This window comes from Balaenoptera physalus (assembly GCF_965194825.1).
Source record: "Balaenoptera physalus genome assembly, chromosome: 7".
In the NCBI taxonomy this organism is placed as follows: Eukaryota; Metazoa; Chordata; class Mammalia; order Artiodactyla; family Balaenopteridae; genus Balaenoptera; species Balaenoptera physalus.
In genome coordinates, this window is record NC_138886.1 from 3727934 (window position 1) to 3743519 (window position 15586).

General features: G+C 56.5%; 1 protein-coding gene across 10 annotated transcripts in view; it reads left to right on the plus strand.

Moving 5' to 3' along the window:
* RALGDS (ral guanine nucleotide dissociation stimulator) overlaps positions 1 to 15586 on the plus strand; it is an 85566-nt gene that overhangs the window by 34787 nt on the left and 35193 nt on the right. For 5 of the 10 annotated variants that reach the window (XM_082470155.1, XM_082470151.1, XM_082470146.1 and 2 more), the window contains 14 exons: positions 561 to 754; positions 968 to 1284; positions 2035 to 2250; positions 2431 to 2534; positions 2958 to 3042; positions 4420 to 4488; positions 4902 to 4997; positions 5490 to 5522; positions 5820 to 5941; positions 6139 to 6234; positions 6547 to 6748; positions 6881 to 7123; positions 8388 to 8502; positions 11052 to 14637. In XM_082470155.1, the coding sequence (XP_082326281.1) occupies positions 561 to 754; positions 968 to 1284; positions 2035 to 2250; positions 2431 to 2534; positions 2958 to 3042; positions 4420 to 4488; positions 4902 to 4997; positions 5490 to 5522; positions 5820 to 5941; positions 6139 to 6234; positions 6547 to 6748; positions 6881 to 7123; positions 8388 to 8502; positions 11052 to 11227 (2068 nt within the window). In that variant the 3' untranslated portion in view covers positions 11228 to 14637. Of the gene's footprint in view, positions 1 to 560; positions 755 to 967; positions 1285 to 2034; positions 2251 to 2430; positions 2535 to 2957; positions 3043 to 4419; positions 4489 to 4901; positions 4998 to 5489; positions 5523 to 5819; positions 5942 to 6138; positions 6235 to 6546; positions 6749 to 6880; positions 7124 to 8387; positions 8503 to 11051; positions 14638 to 15586 lie in introns of those variants that run through there. The other 5 variants (XM_082470152.1, XM_082470153.1, XM_082470150.1 and 2 more) reach the window with 2 other exon arrangements.

The following is a 15586-nucleotide window of genomic DNA, read 5'->3' on the forward strand; positions in this document are numbered from 1 at the left end:
TTCAGCCTCGCAGCCCAATGTGAGTGCTCAGCTGGGGCTCACGGGAGCTCAGTCAGGGTCAGGGGGCCGGCTACGTCCCCACCACCAAGTAGAGCGTCCCTGGGAGGACGAGCCCTGCACTCCGGCGCAGAGACCAAGGCAGCCGCCGGTGCGCGAGCCTCCAGTTCAGGTGCGCGAGGCCCGTGAAGGCCGGGCAGGGGGCACGCTCTGCTTGTCCCCTCCTCCCTCCCCTGTTTATGCAGCACCTACTGTGTGCGGCCAGCCCAGCGCAATGAACAGAGCAGGTGTGGCCCTCCCTGCCCTCCTGCAGTTTCCTTTCCAGGGGGGAGGGCCCGGGGGGCTGGGGGCAGACAGGAGAGAGTCAGGCTCCCCCGAGGAAGGGAGAGGTGGTCACCAGGGATGGAGGGCCCCTTCCTACCAAGACTGCCCCTGCCTGGCAGCCCGGTGCGGGTGGGGCAGGGGCGGGCCCAGAAGCCCGGCCCCCATGGGGGAGCCAGGGGAGGGCCGCGTGGAAGGAGAGGCCAGGCCCCTGACTCTGCTGCCCGCCCGCCTGCCCCCAGTGCCGTCTCCTCCATCCTGGGCACCTGGCTGGACCAGTACTCCGAGGACTTCTGTCAGCCCCCGGACTTCCCCTGCCTCAAGCAGCTGGTGGCCTACGTGCAGCTCAACATGCCCGGCTCCGACCTGGAGCGCCGGGCCCGCCTCCTCCTGGCCCAGCTGGAGCACACGGAGCTCACCAAGGCAGAGCCGGAGGGTGAGGAGATCGGGGTGGGTACGTGTGAGCGTGAGGGGAGGGGTCGGTGCTGGACACGGAGGCGCCCCCGAGGCTGCCTCAGACGGCCCACGTGGGGACCGCTGTCGGGGAGGACGTCCTGGGCTGGTTCTTGAGCTGAGGCTTCTCTTAGAAGGCAGTGGTGTGTCTTGGAAAAAAAGGCAGGCGTGTTGCTGAACTTTTCTCCTCTTGCAGCTCCGTCTCCAGCTCTGAAACCAACTCCGGCCCTAGAGCCAGTGCCAGCACCAGCTCTAGCACCCAGGCCGGTGCCAGGTCCAGACCTCGAGCCGGTGCCAGGTCCAGACCTCGAGCCAGCTCTGGCACCAGCACCAGCACCAACTCCAGAGCTGGAGCCGGCTCTCTCGCAGACTCTAGAGCTCGGGCCAGCTCCAGCCCCAGAGCCTTCCTGGCCTTCGCCTGTGGCTGCAGAGAACGGGCTGGGTGAGGAGAAGCCTCACCTCCTGGCATTCCCGCCCGACCTGGTGGCAGAGCAGTTCACGCTGATGGACGCGGTAGGCAGCTCGTCTCAGCAGGGCGGGCAGGGGTGCACCTTCCTTCAGGCGTCTGCCCTGCCCTGTCCAGAGCTGATGTCCTGCCCCAAATCCCATTACAAACCGTGTTGCCTGGGCAGGTTTCCTCACCCGAAGGCCTCGACTCCCTTCCAGGCTGTGGACCCGGGCCCCATCCCTTGCACACGGTGTCTGGGTGGAATGAGGTGGAACGGTAGAAAGCTGGGCCGGGTCTGGCCCACCTGGTAGCGGACGGGAGCTCACTCCATGGGCCGCCCCCCCCTGCCCCCCGCGTCTGCTGAGGAGGCCTCACCAGCTTCAGCACTTAGCAGGCACCTGGTGCGTGCTACAAGCCGTGGCAGACGGCAGACGCAGCCTCTGATTGTAGTGCCCACGTGAATGGGCATCTGGACAGGGGACAGGCCTGAGGCGTGATCAAGGGCTCAAAGCACCGCCTGGTATGGGCAGGTGTGAGCCGCATCTGGTGCTGGGAGTTAGGGTGGCCTGGGGAAGATGGCCACCTCTCTTTCCTGCCAGAGTCACCCTGGGTCACCTCGTGCTGGGTGCCCACAGTGGGCAGGGAACAAAACGAAGAGACGCCACCTACCCGCACCTCCCCCGGCCGGGCTCGAGCCGCCTCCCCGGCTTCCAGAGCTCCAGCTCTGACCAGTGACCCTGCCTGGGCCTGGGGGGGGTACTCTGGGCGTTGAGCTGGGGTGCGGCAGAGCCGGGTGACCTTCCCCTTGCCCCCAGGAGCTGTTCAAGAAGGTGGTGCCCTACCACTGCCTGGGCTCCATCTGGTCCCAGCGGGACAAGAGGGGCAAGGAGCACCTGGCTCCCACCGTCCGTGCCACCGTCGCCCAGTTCAACAGCGTGGCCAACTGCGTCATCACCACCTGCCTCGGGGACCGGAGCGTGACAGCCCGCGCCAGGGCCAGGGTGGTAGAGCACTGGATCGAGGTGGCCAGGGTACGCGGCCGCCGAGGGCCCGGGGGAGCCCTTTCTGGCCCTGGGTTGATCTCATCCGACCCCAGGAGCGCCTCCCGGGGCATCTGTCCCATCCAGGAGGGGGGTTCCTCCCTAAGAGGGACTGAACCTGGAGCAGGCGGGAGCCCGGCCCCCTCTCACAGCCTGGCCCCTCCCTCCCAGGAGTGCCGGGTCCTCAAGAACTTTTCGTCCCTCTACGCCATCCTCTCTGCTCTGCAGAGCAACTCCATCCACCGACTGAAGAAGACGTGGGAAGAAGTTTCCAGGTGGGCAGGCTTCTCCCTGGAGGAGCTCCAGGGTGGACCCGGGGCCTCCCACGGGGCTGGGTGCTGCCTGGAACCTGCCCAGGGACAGTGCATCCTGGGGGGGCGGGGTCTTTCAGGCCCAGCAGTTCTGCCTCAGGACCTGGTCTCCTTGTCTGGCAGGTACTGGATTGAGCCACGTTGGGGATTTTCATGCGTCTGCTTCAACCACGCGATTCTGAAATCGCACTTAAAATCAGAACTAGCCAAAACAGAGACGCTCAGTCGCCTCTGAGACCCACCCCTCCAGGCCTACCGAGCCCTTAGGGTCCAGCGGAACTCTGTTTGGAAACCACCCATCCAGGCGGTTGGGATCTCTGGGTCCTCAGATGTTTTCGCCGCCACCCCCCGCCCCACCGTGCGCTCCTTTCTCCTTCCTTCCCCCAGGGACAGCGTCCGCATCTTTCAGAAGCTGTCGGAGATTTTCTCAGATGAGAACAACTACTCCCTAAGCAGAGAGCTGCTCATCAAGGTGGAGCCCGGGGGCTTGGGGTGGAGGGGCTTACGTTCCCACTGAAAGTTTCTTTGAAAACTTCTCATGAGGTCTCTTGGGTCTGTGGGCAGGTGGGGGGCAGTTTGGGAGACAGGAGGCCCTAGTACAGGGCTGGAGCAGGGCAGCTGGGCTGTTCCAGAGCTTTGGGTGGGGGAGGAGCAGGATTAGAGTCTCCTGGGTCCTCACTGGTCCCGCACCCGGGGGCGCTCGGGGTGGATGAGGTCAAGGGGGAGGGTCTCTTCCTTCCCCAGAGCAGCCCAACCTGTCCCCACAAAGCCCGGCCCTGCTGCTGCTCTGTCTGCACTCACCTCCGAGGGCCAGGCACCCCGCCTGCCCAGGGATGGTACTGCAGCGGCCGCCCAGCCGTCCCCCAAATGAGCAGACCCAGGAGGTAGATCTGGGGGCTGGGGGCTCTTCCCTCTGCCTCAGGGCAGACACTGCAAAGGAATCCAGGGAGTCTTCTCAGAGTCTCACCACAGGGCCTTTGTTGGCCGTGACAAATGCCCCACATGGCTTGTGGCAAGTGCAGGGGGGGTGCTAATGCATTCACGGGGGTCCTTCCGCAGAAACTTCCATGTAAAGAGGAAGCAAAGTGTCACCACCCAGTGCCCCCAGCAGCCCCAGCTCACCGTCTCAGAGGTGGCACCAAGGAGACCCCTCCTGAGTGGATGAAGGCAGAGCTCTGTGCAGGGGACATCCCGAGGGGCTCCGTGGGGATGTGAAGGCTTTGGCCCGGCAGACACCCTGCTCAGCCAGGCCCCCCCAGAGTCCCTGTCCCACTGTCAATGGCTCGCCCGGCTAGGGGCCGGCACACACCAGAGGCTCTGAGCCCGGGACCTGGTCCGTGGAGGGCGGGGGCGTGCGCAGCAGGGCCTCCTGCTCTCCTCTGAGTCCTTCTGAGGCCCATTCAGAGGCAAGGCGCTGCCTGTCTCTGGGCCTCAATTTCCTCATCTGGAAAGTGGGGGAATGCTGACCCTGGGGTGCCAACCTCACGGGAAGGCAGTGAGGTTCAAGGGGGAAGGGAAATCTGCGTGAGTTTTGTGCAGGACCTCTGCCCTCCTGCAGAGACGGGGGGTCGGGGGGAACAGCACAGCCACAGTGATGGAGGCGTGGCGCTGAGTCCTTGGAGACCCCAAGGGGCAGGTGTAGTCCTCATCTGTACTTTCCAAGGAGGCCAGGCTGCTGGCCCATGTTCCCACATCCCGTGAGCACCTGAGCAGGGGTGCAGATCTAGGAATAGAGTACGCTGGGGTGGCTGGAGCATTTGCACCAGTGACCAAGGCCAATGTCGGGTCTGCTGGTGGGTAATGGGGGGAGGGGCAGAAGGCCTCACCGACCCTGTCCTCGGCCCTGCAGGAGGGGACCTCCAAGTTTGCCACCCTGGAGATGAACCCCAAGAGAGCCCAGAGGCGGCCGAAGGAGGTGGTGAGTGCGCCCGAGGCTGGGAGAGGAGGGGCCGCCCCGAGCCTCCGCTCCTGTAGCTGCGCTGCCTGACATGACCCTTAGACCGACCTCCTCCGGGGCCTGGGGGCGCTGCGCCCTGACCAGCTGGTGTCGGGGGGACTCGTGGCCACCAGAGCAGGGGCCTGGAAGCGCTGGGCCCAGTGGGGATTTGGGAGGGGGCAGGGGCCAGGGACCATGTATCTTGGGGATTTGCCAAATGCCAGGCCTGGAAGGCGACTAGAGGGAGGTTGGGTCCATGCACGCTGGGAGGGGGACTTGGGGGCAATGGCTAAAGGTCCCCAGGCTGCTCCAAGTGGGAGGCCTGGGTGGGGCCGAGGGGTTTTCAGGGGAGGGGCCTTGCTCATCATTCCCCCTCCCCCCCCTCCCCCGCCCAGTTGTCACAGGGTGTCATCCAGGGCACCGTTCCCTACCTGGGCACGTTCCTCACAGACCTGGTGATGCTGGACACCGCAATGAAGGACTATCTGTATGTGAGTGAGCCCAGGGCCGGGGGCGGGGCGGGGGTCCTGAGCCCTGAGCTCTCACCAGAGGGTGCACCTCATCTTACGAGAGCCCCCTGGCCGTCCCTGTGTCCCGGGGGCACCTGCCCATCTTAGCAGTGAGTGAACAGAGCTTGGTGCCCGGCTGGTGGGGCTCAGAACTGCAGGGGGTTTGACCCAGCAGGACGCAGCCTCTCCCTCAGGTGGCAGCCATGGGTGGAGAGGCTGGGCCCTCCAAGGTCGGGCACATGTGGCCAACCTGGCCTTCCTGCACAAGGCCTCGGTCTCTCTAGCTGTTCTCAGACCCCTGAGCCTCGGCGCCCCCCTCCCACCCCGCCCTGGCACCCCGGTCCCACCCAGGTCCAGGTGTGTGTGCTGTGCTGCCCCCTGGTGTGTGCTCTGGGTAGTGCAGCCTGGGACCCGTGAAGGGTGGTCATGGGCTAGGGGACACTTTCTGATGGACGCTGGCCGTGTGCTTTCCAGGGGAGACTGATCAACTTCGAGAAGAGGAGGAAGGTGAGCAGCCGCAGCCTCATGGGAAGGGGGCCCGTGTGGGAGGCGGGATCAGAGAGCCACCTGGCTAGAACACCTGGCTCCGACCCTTCCCTGTTACATTTTTGGGGAGAGTTGGATACAGAGAGAGGGGGAGCCTCTCCCACGGGAGGATGGGGCAGGAGGTCGAATCAAGGACACCTTCCTGGAGGGGCTGTTTGAACCTGGCAGTGAGGACAGGGTGGGAAGTGGGGACCCAGAGGCTGGCACAGGCCCGGCCCACCCAGACCGTCAGCGTCCTGTCCTTCCCTCTGGCCCCAGGAATTCGAAGTGATTGCCCAGATCAAGCTGCTCCAGTCGGCCTGCAACAATTACAGCATCGCACCCGAAGAGCACTTTGGGGCCTGGTTCCGGGCTATGGAGCGGCTCAGCGAGGCTGACAGGTGAGTCCGGGCAGGAGCTGGGGGGGGGGCACACATGGGCTGTCTCTGGGGAGCTCCGGAGAGCCTGTGGCTTGGGATCCTGGGCAGCCTTGGATGCTGTCGCTGGTGACGGCCGGGCCCCTGGCCTCTAGCTGCCGGGCAGGCACCGGGAGGGAGACCCGAGTGCGGCTCCTCACAGCCGCCGCTTTGTCCTGTAGCTACACCTTGTCGTGTGAGCTGGAGCCCCCTTCCGAGTCGGCCAGCAACACCCTCAAGGTCAAGAAGAACACGGCCATCGTCAAGCGCTGGAGCGAGTTGAGTGGCCGGGTGGGCAGGGGCGCTCCCTCGGGGCTCAGGGAAACTTCGGGCTGAGAGTGGGCTCAGGAGTCAGGCAGCTGGCACTGGGATCCCAGCTCCCCGCCCCCGACAGCCCTGTGACTGGGCCACTTGCTCCACCCCTCCGGGCCTCAGTTTTTCCCCCTGTGAAATGGGGTGATGCTAAATGATCTGTCGGACGCTGGAGCCAATGGGGTGATTGCCTGAGCACTCGGCCCAGAGTGCAGGGGACAGGGGTGGGCTGTGTCCCAGGAGAGGCCTCCCCCAAGTCAGCCAGCCCTTCCATGCAGCCGCCAGGCCCCCAGCACGGAGCTCAGTACCAGCAGCAGCTGCCACTCCAAGTCCTGTGACCAGCTCAGGTGCGGCCCCTACCTCAGCAGCGGGGACATCGCCGACTCACTCAGTGTCCACTCGGCCGGCTCCTCCAGCTCTGATGTGGAGGAGATCAACACGAGCTTTGTCCCAGAGTCCCCTGACGGCCAGGAGAAGAAGGTGAGTGCCCCACCCCCTCCCTGGCAGCCCTTCTCAGCCCTTCCTAGGGCCCGAGTTCCCCCGCTCCACGCTAGAAGCCCCCAGAGCTGGACAGTGGCCCGGGGCTTCTGCTGACCGTGCCGTCCCCCGCAGTTCTGGGAGTCCACCTCCCAGTCGTCCCCGGAGACCTCCGGCATCAGCTCGGCCTCCAGCAGCACCTCCTCCTCCTCAGCCTCCACCACGCCCGTGGCCACCACGCGCACCCACAAGCGCTCCGTGTCGGGGGTCTGCAGCTGCAGCTCCGCGCTGCCCCTCTACAACCAGCAGGTGGGCGACTGCTGCATCATCCGGGTGAGCCTGGACGTGGACAATGGCAACATGTACAAGAGCATCCTGGTGAGCCGGGCGGCCGTCCCCACGGGCCCCTCGCTCTGCCGGGCAGCAAATCCATATTGAACACCATGGACCGTTCCTGCCCTCCCAGAACTGGTCTCCTAGTGGGTTGGGAAGGACAGAGGGTCAAGCAGAAAAAGGAATCAAAGCAGCTAGTGTGTCGATGGTGATCAGTGCCGGGGCGGTGGACTAGGGGTTTACACCAGCAGTGGGGCAGGACCTCACCGATGACCGGGCCAAGTGTAGTGGGGCGGGGGGTGGGGCGGGGGCGGGAGGGAGCAGCGTGCAGCCTCCCAAGGCGGGAGTGTGCCTGGGGCTTGGAGGAGCGGCTGGAGGTCCGCAGTGAAGGAGCGGGGGTCGGGTGAAGAGTAGGGGTCAGGAGAGCAGGACAGCGTCGGGGGCCTGGATCTCGTGGGAGACAGGAGCGCTGTTAGTTGGAGCAGAGGAGGGGCAGCGGTGACTTGCGGCCTCTCCGTGGGCGCTGGGCTGGTGCCGGCAGATGCAGGACGGTCAGTTAGGAGGCGGCTGCTGCAATCCAGGGGGGAATAGCAGTGGCTGCGCCAGGCTGGTGGCCATGGAGGTGGCCGGTGGTGTCAGACACCGGGGATAGTTGGAGGTGTTGAGATCTCGCCAGCGGGAGTTGCCCGCAGACACTGTGTGTGTTGAGGGGGGGTTGGGGGCTGGGGGGACACCTCTCATTCTCCGGAACTCAGGCTGCCAGTGAGCCGTTTGCACCCCCAGAATCCTCCCCCATCCTCCCACACTGGGTCAGATGCCCCGTTAACGCCGTCACCTGTGTCACCCCGAGTCTGAGGCCCGCCTGTGCTCTGGCCCTTGGGGTCGAGGCAGCAGGGGTCGGCCTGCACTCTCCCCCACTGCAGCCTCCAGCTCCTCCTCTCTCACCTCCAGGGCTGGGACTAGATGCCTTCTGTGCCCAGGTGCAATGATACCGTTGTCCTGGATGGGCAGGGTCAAGGGGAACGGTTAAGGGGAGCAGCCCCGGGGGCAGGCAGTTGCCCTCGGTGGTGTTGGGAGGAGGCGGCAGGCTTGCACGAGATGGGGGGGTAAGTGATTGGGGTACATGGAGGCCTCCCCAGAGGGGCAGGAGAAGGAGGCACAACCCCCCTGGACCCGGCATCCGGTCAGAGGCTGTGTGCCCCTGTGCGCACAGCGCCGAGGCAGCTCTGAGGGCCCTGGGCTGCTGCGCCCTGGACCCTCAAGCTACGCCAGACCCTTGCCCTGATGGCCTGTCCCCCACCCCGTCCAGGTGACCAGCCAAGACAAGGCCCCAGCTGTAATCCGCAAAGCCATGGACAAACACAACCTAGATGCGGATGAGCCGGAAGAGTACGAGCTGGTGCAGGTTATCTCGGATGATCGAAGTAAGTCAGGGCCGGCCAGGTGGGCGGTGGGGCCGGGGGCAGGGGAGCACGGTGCCCCAGGCCCACCACCCCAGAAGACGTGCCACCAGGGTGGGCCTGGGCTTTGTCCACACACAGACCTGCCTAGGGGCTGCTCTGGATGCCCCCAGTGTCTCCTCCCTGGCCCCTGGTGGCTGCTGGGCCCTTGTCCCATGCCCTTCCCTGGCCGTGAACAGGCAGTGGGAGACCTCGTTCAGTGGTAGCGTCGTCGAGGAGGGGAGAGAAAAGGCTTTTCTCCTGGGGCCAGGCAGCCAGATGGCCGAGCCCACAGGCCGTACAAAAGGGCGTTTTCTGGCTAAGATGGGAAATGTGTACTCCAGAAAGGATCATGACTACCGTGGAGTAAAGCATCGAATTTGTGAAAATCCATGAACGTATGACACTGTCTTAGTCCGTTCTGGCTGTTATAACAAAATACCACCACTGGTGGATTCCAAATGACAGAAATTTATTTCTCATGGTTCTGGAGCTAGAAGTCCAAGATCAGGGTGCCAGCATGGTCAGGTTCTGGTGAAGGCCCTCTTTTGGGTTGCCAGCGGCTGACTTCTCACTGTGAACCCAAATGGTGGCAGGGCGTGGGGAGCTCTCTGGGGTCGCTTTCATAAGGGCACGAATCCCATTCGTGGGGCTCCACCCTCATGACCTAATGGCCTCCCAAAGGCCTCGCCTCCTAATCCCATCACATTGGGGGTTAGGATGTCAACGAATTTAGAGAGGACACAAACTTTCAGCCCATAGTAGATACTAAACACGGAGGCCACTAGGGAGCAGCTGGGTATTCTAAAAACCGGGAAAGGGAAAGGATCAAGAACAAGCACAGACTTGGAACCAGACAGCTACGGCTTGTAGACCTCGGGCAAATTCCTTAAGTCCTCTGTGCCTGTTTTCCCATCTCCACAATGGAGATAAAATAGGTAGTGAGTTGATCCATATATACATGGCTTATATGCTCATGTGTGTACGTGTGCCATAGATGTGCCATAACTGCAAAGATTATCATCACTCTTTCCTTTCCCATGAGCTGATCCCGCATTCACAGCCATTACCCAGACAGTTAGCAATGACCCGCCACGATCCCTAGAAGTTGTTTTCTAAATCCTCTCTTACCTTGTTGCACCACTTTGGTGAGGTAAGCAAGGCAGGTGGGACCCCCATCTTACAGAAAAGGAAGACTGAGACCTAGACAGGTTAAGGACCAGAATAAGAGACACACGACGGAGCCCAGAGTACACATGTTCCAGCCCAGCAGTGGAGAACAGCAGGCTCAAGGCCAGAGGAGAGGATGGGAAACAGAGCCAAGAGCAAGTACCTGCTGGGAGCCTGGCACCCTTTGAAACCCTATGCAGGAGGCCTGGGGCAAAGCCCGCCCTTCACTTGGCCCCAGAGCCCTTGTCCTGAGTTGTGCAGGATTCCGGGGAGGTGGTCTAGGTTCTAGAAAGCTTACTGCAGCTGGAGCTCCTGATCAGTGAAGGCAGTAGGGGGCAGGGTGGGACGACCCTTTACCAGCTGCAGACTGAGGTGGGGCTTCCTGGAGTTGGAGTCCTTTTTATTTTTATTTTTATTTTTATTTTATTTTATTTTTATCTTTGGCTGTGTCAGGTCTTCGTTGCTGCGCACAGGCTTTCTGTAGTTGTGGCGAGCGGGGGCTACTCTTCGTTGCGGTGCGCGGGCTTCTCATTGCGGTGGCTTCTCGTTGCAGAGCGCGGGCTCTAGGTGTGCGGGCTTCAGTAGTTGTGGCACGTGGGCTCAGTAGTTGTAGTGCACGGGCTTAGTAGTTGTGGCACGCAGGCTCTAGGGTATGCGGGCTTCAGTAGTTGTGGCACATGGGCTCAGTTGCTCCATGGCACGTGGGATCTTCCCGGACCGGGGATGGAACCCGTGTCCCCTGCGTTGGCAGGCGGATTCTTAACCACTGCACCACCAGGGAAGTCCCCAGAGTCCTTTTTTTTTTGAATTCCTTTTTTCCTTTTTTTTTTTTAAATTAATTATTTATTTATTTATTTTTGGCTGCGTTGGGTCTTCGTTGCTGTGCGCGAGCTTTCTCTAGTTGCGGCGAGTGGGGGCTACTCTTCGTTGCGGTGCGCGGGCTTCTCATTGTGGTGCCTTCTCTCTTTGCAGAGCATGGGCTCTAAGCGTGCAGACTTCAGTAGCTGTGGCACATGGGCTCAGTAGTTGTGGCTCGCGGGCTCTAGAGTGCAGGCTCAGTAGTTGTGGCACATGGGCTTAGTTGCTCCGCGGCATGTGGGATCTTCCCAGACCAAGGATCAAACCCGTGTCTCCTGCATTGGCAGGCGTATTCTTAACCACTGTGCCACCAGGGAAGTCCCTCAGTGCCTCAGCAGAGTCTGTCCCAGGCAGGTGTCATTAAGAGGGGTCCTTGGGGGTCCTGGAGTTGCATTGAGGGGTCTCAGGTCTCTGGATCAGGCCTGCCCTCCTGGGGGCTCTCAATTGGTGGGGTGTCCAGTGGGGCCCCCATAAGCACAGCTGACCCTCTGCCCCTCCCCGACCAGAACTGAAGATCCCTGACAACGCCAATGTGTTCTACGCCATGAACTCTACTGCCAACTATGACTTTGTCCTAAAGAAACGGACCTTCACCAAGGGGGCAAAGGTCAGGCATGGAGCCAGCTCTACCCTCCCCCGCATGAAGCAGAAGGGACTCAAGATTGCCAAGGGCATCTTCTAACTTGTCCCTAGCTGGCCAGCCACAGAGCTGCCCTTTCCAGGGTTTAACTGGCTGGGCAACTAAGCACTTACAGACTGCAGTGGCTCAGGCCAGGTGGGCACCTCTGCCCAACCTGCCAGCCCAGGCCACCCCCAGACTCCAGTTTCCTCCTGAACCTCTCCTGCTGCCGGGATTGATGCCTGCCAGTCGATGGGCTGACCTGGCCTCCCGTGGACCACTCGCTGCCTTAGGTGCCTTCTGCTTTCCGGAACCAGAGGACTAGCTGACTTTTGCCAAGCAGCACTGCCAATGGGCACGGAGCCCTGCATGCCGCCGGGCACTGCCCTCCGTATACTTCCCTCACACCTTGCCAGGTGTGGGCCACTGCCACCTGTGCCCATGGGCACCCCAGGGCATCACTCATCCACCGGGTCTGACCACTGCAGTTCTCTCCTCCCACCATTGTGGCCTTCCTCAGGCTGCACCAAAGATTCCAGCATCAGGGCCAACTGAAAGTGAGGGAGTCTCGCCCACTGCCCACTCCAGCCCTCCCCTGGCAGAGGAGAGAGACACCCCCTTCACGGACCACACTCTTAACCGGTGAGTGAGGACGGTCTCGGCCAAGTCCCACTGATGTGAGATTTCATGACACTGCAAGTGCCATTCACCACTGCATCCTGGGCTTTATGAGACCACACGAGACGGGGATTGGTGGGAAAGGAGGGTTTCGGGGGGAGGGGAGGGGGATTGAATATTTGTATAAAAGGTGAAAAAAAATGTTTACCAGTTGGGGAGGGGCAATATTTATTTGTTGTAAATAGCAAATGCTAGACTTGAATATTATATTAAAATCCTGTTTCTACTATAGCCTGGGAGTTGTGGTATTGTTCTTTCATTGCCTGTGCTCATTGAAGTGAGATACAGACTCTCACATTCCATGTTCAAATAGGAAATCTTGCAGGGTTATTGGTTTATTTTACGCAGGAAATAAAGAAGGGCAGGAAAAGCAAGAAGGGCCAGCCACACTTCTCTGGCTCACTTAAGGAAACAGAGAAGTCCACCTTTCACAGAGCACATGTTCACTTCAGTATCATTAAACTGGGCCATGAGCTGAGACAGCCCCTCAGAACCCCTGGTATTTGAATTTGGAAGTGCTTTCACACGGCATAGCAGCAATCTATGAAATTCCAGTGTTTTTAAAAACAGCGTTTTTGGGACTTCCCTGGTGGTGCAGTGGTTAAGACTCTGCGCTCCCAATGCAGGGGGCCCGGGTTCGATCCCTGGGCAAGAAACTAGATCCCACACGCATGCCGCAACTAAGAGTTTGCATGCCACAACTAAGGAGCCCGCGTGCCACAACTAAGACCCAGTGCAACCAAATATATAAATAAATAAATCTTTTTTAAATAAATTAAATAAATAAAAATAACATTTTTAACAGAAAATGGTGGAGTAAAGATCAGTCTCTCCATGGAAACAACAGTTAAGCTGGGGAAAAAAAAACAACTATCAGAATCAACGATTTTGGGACTCTGGAACCTCATCAGACACAACAACCAGGAGAGTGCTTGATGAAGGGTGATGCTGCTGAACTTCAACTGTCAAGGAAATCTCTTCCAGGTCACACACTGACCCCTGAGACAATGGGGCAGAAGCTGCAGTGACTACACAACAAAGAATATAGGCCTTTCAAAAACAGTTTGGAAAAGTCACTACAGAAACGGAAGACAGCAGCCCTCAAGCAACAGAAGCGATCCCTGAGAAGGGGGAGAATCTGATTTCCAGAGTTACGATATTATGATACTCAATATCCAGGTCTCAACAAATCACAAAGCATATCAAGAAACAGAAAAATAGGGCTTGTTCACAGGAAAACAAAAAAAGAATTGGACACAAACTATCCCTGAGGAGGCTCAGACATTAAAATTACTAGTCAAAGACATTAAGTCAACTGTCTTGAATATGCTCGGTGAGCTAAAAGGAACCATGGACAAAAAACTAAAGGAAATCAAGAGAACAATGTAAGAACATATAGGGAATTTAGTAAAGAGATAGGAATTTTAAAAATAAACCAAGTGGAAATTCTGGATCTGAAAAGTACAATAACTGAAATGAAGAACTCACTAGAGGGGTTCAGTGGCAGATTTGAGCAGTCAGAAGAAAGAATCCGTGAACTAAGGCAGTTGAAATTATTCTGCCTGAGGAGCAGAAAGGAAAAAGAATGAAGAAGATTGAACAGACCCAGAGGGACTATGGGGACACTATCGAATGTAACTGCATATGCATAAAGAGAGTCCCAGAAGGAGAGAGATTATTTGAAGAAATAATGGCTGAAAACATCTCAAATTTGATGAAAGACATAAATCTACACATTAAGAAGCTCAATGAACTCCAAGCATGATAAACTCAAAGAGAACCACACAAGACACATTACAACACAATTGTTGAAAGACAAAAAGGAAATCTTGAAAGCAACAAGAAAGAAACAATCATGTGCAAGGGGTGGGGTGGGATCCCTCCACAATAAGATTAACAGCTGTTTTTTTTCATCAGAAACCATGGGAACCAGAAGGCCGTAGGGTGACATAGTTAAAGTGTTGAACGATGAGAATTCCCTGGTAGTCCAGTGGTTAGGACTGTGTGCTTCCACTGCAGGGGGCACAGGTTCAATCCCAGGTCAGGGAACTAAGATCCCGCATGCCGAGCGGCGTGGCCAAAAACAATAAAATAAAAAATAAAGTATTGAAAGGAAAAGAATTCTATATCTAGTAAACTATCCTTTAAGGATGAAGGGAAATTAAGATGTTGCCGGATAAACAAAGTTAAGGCAGTTTGTTATTAATAGTCCTGCCTACAAGGAATGCTAAAGGGAGCCTTTTGGGTTGAATGAAAGAGCACTAGACTGTAACTCAAAGCCATATGGAAAAATAAAGAACACTCGGAGAGGTAACTAATAGGTAATTCTAAAAGCCTGTATTGTTGCACTTTTGTTTGTACCTTTTCTTTTTTTTCTGTATGACTTAAAATGCAGATTCATAAAACAGTAAGTATAAGTCTGTGTTAATGGGAACAGAATGTATAAAGACATAATCTGTGACAACAACATGAAGGGGGAGGGATGGAGATCATAGGAGCTGCATGTTTGTATACTACTGAAACTAATTTGGTATTATTCAAACTAGACTGTTATGAGTTTAAGATGTTCCTTGTAATCCCAAAGGCAATAAGAAAATAGTTTTTTAGAAATACACAGGAAAGAAAGGAATCAGAATGGTGCACTATTAAAAAAAAATCAACCAAGGGAATTCCCCAGCGGTCCAGTGGTTAGGACTCTGCACTTTCACTGCCGAGGGCCCAGGTTCAGTCCCTGGTCAGGGAACTAAGATCCCACAAGCTGCGAGTTGTGGCCAAAAACAAAAAAATTTTTTTTTTTTTTTTCAAGGCCAAAGTCTTTATTTGTACCTCAGTTCATCTATTCTTTATAAGTACTCTTCTATGAATTTCTTCATCAATTAATTTCTTTTTTTTTTTTTCACACACACACACTGTATTTTATTTTTACAAGAGATAAATAGACTGACACCAAGCATTGTACATGGATGACCACAACAAAAGCAACAATGATTGCAATTACCAAACATGAAACACACTCATACTATGTCATAATATTGACATTCAGTCCAGTAATCCTCCACTGTAACAGCTCCTTTACTTTGCAGTGAAAATTGATTTGTATATTCTTTGCCTCTGAGTCCTTGTGGGATTTTTTTTTTTTTAATTCAGACAGAAAGTCACAAAAATTATACTCATCCTCATCAGTTCACTCAGTCCCATGTAATTAATTGTTTTTTTTCATCTTGATCTTTTGTTAGCACTTTTATGAGTTCATCAGTTTTTCATCAGAGTTCTGAAAATGCTTATTCATTCAGTTCAGCAGTACAGTCAGTTACCAGAAACCTGTACTAGTCAGAGTCTTTTCCATGAATTTCTTGAAGATGAAACCCTTTTATAGGAACATATTTGCAAAATCATCAGAGTACACCCAGAACTGTCTGTAAATGACAAAAGACTTAAAAATGACCACGGTAAAAGATTTGATGAAAGTTCATAATAATGCAGTTGACAAGAAAATTAGTTATTTCTGAGATATACATTTTAAAGTAATAACTAGGATTATTACCTATAACATTATACCAGAACCTATAAGATTTTTAGAAATTTCATGTAATGTCTGAAACATTTATATTAACATATTTCCATACATATTTCCATACAAATACAAATATAAGATTTTTAGAAATTTCATGTAATGTCTGAAACATTTATATTAACATATTTCCATACATATTTCCATACAAATACAAATATAAGATTTTTAGA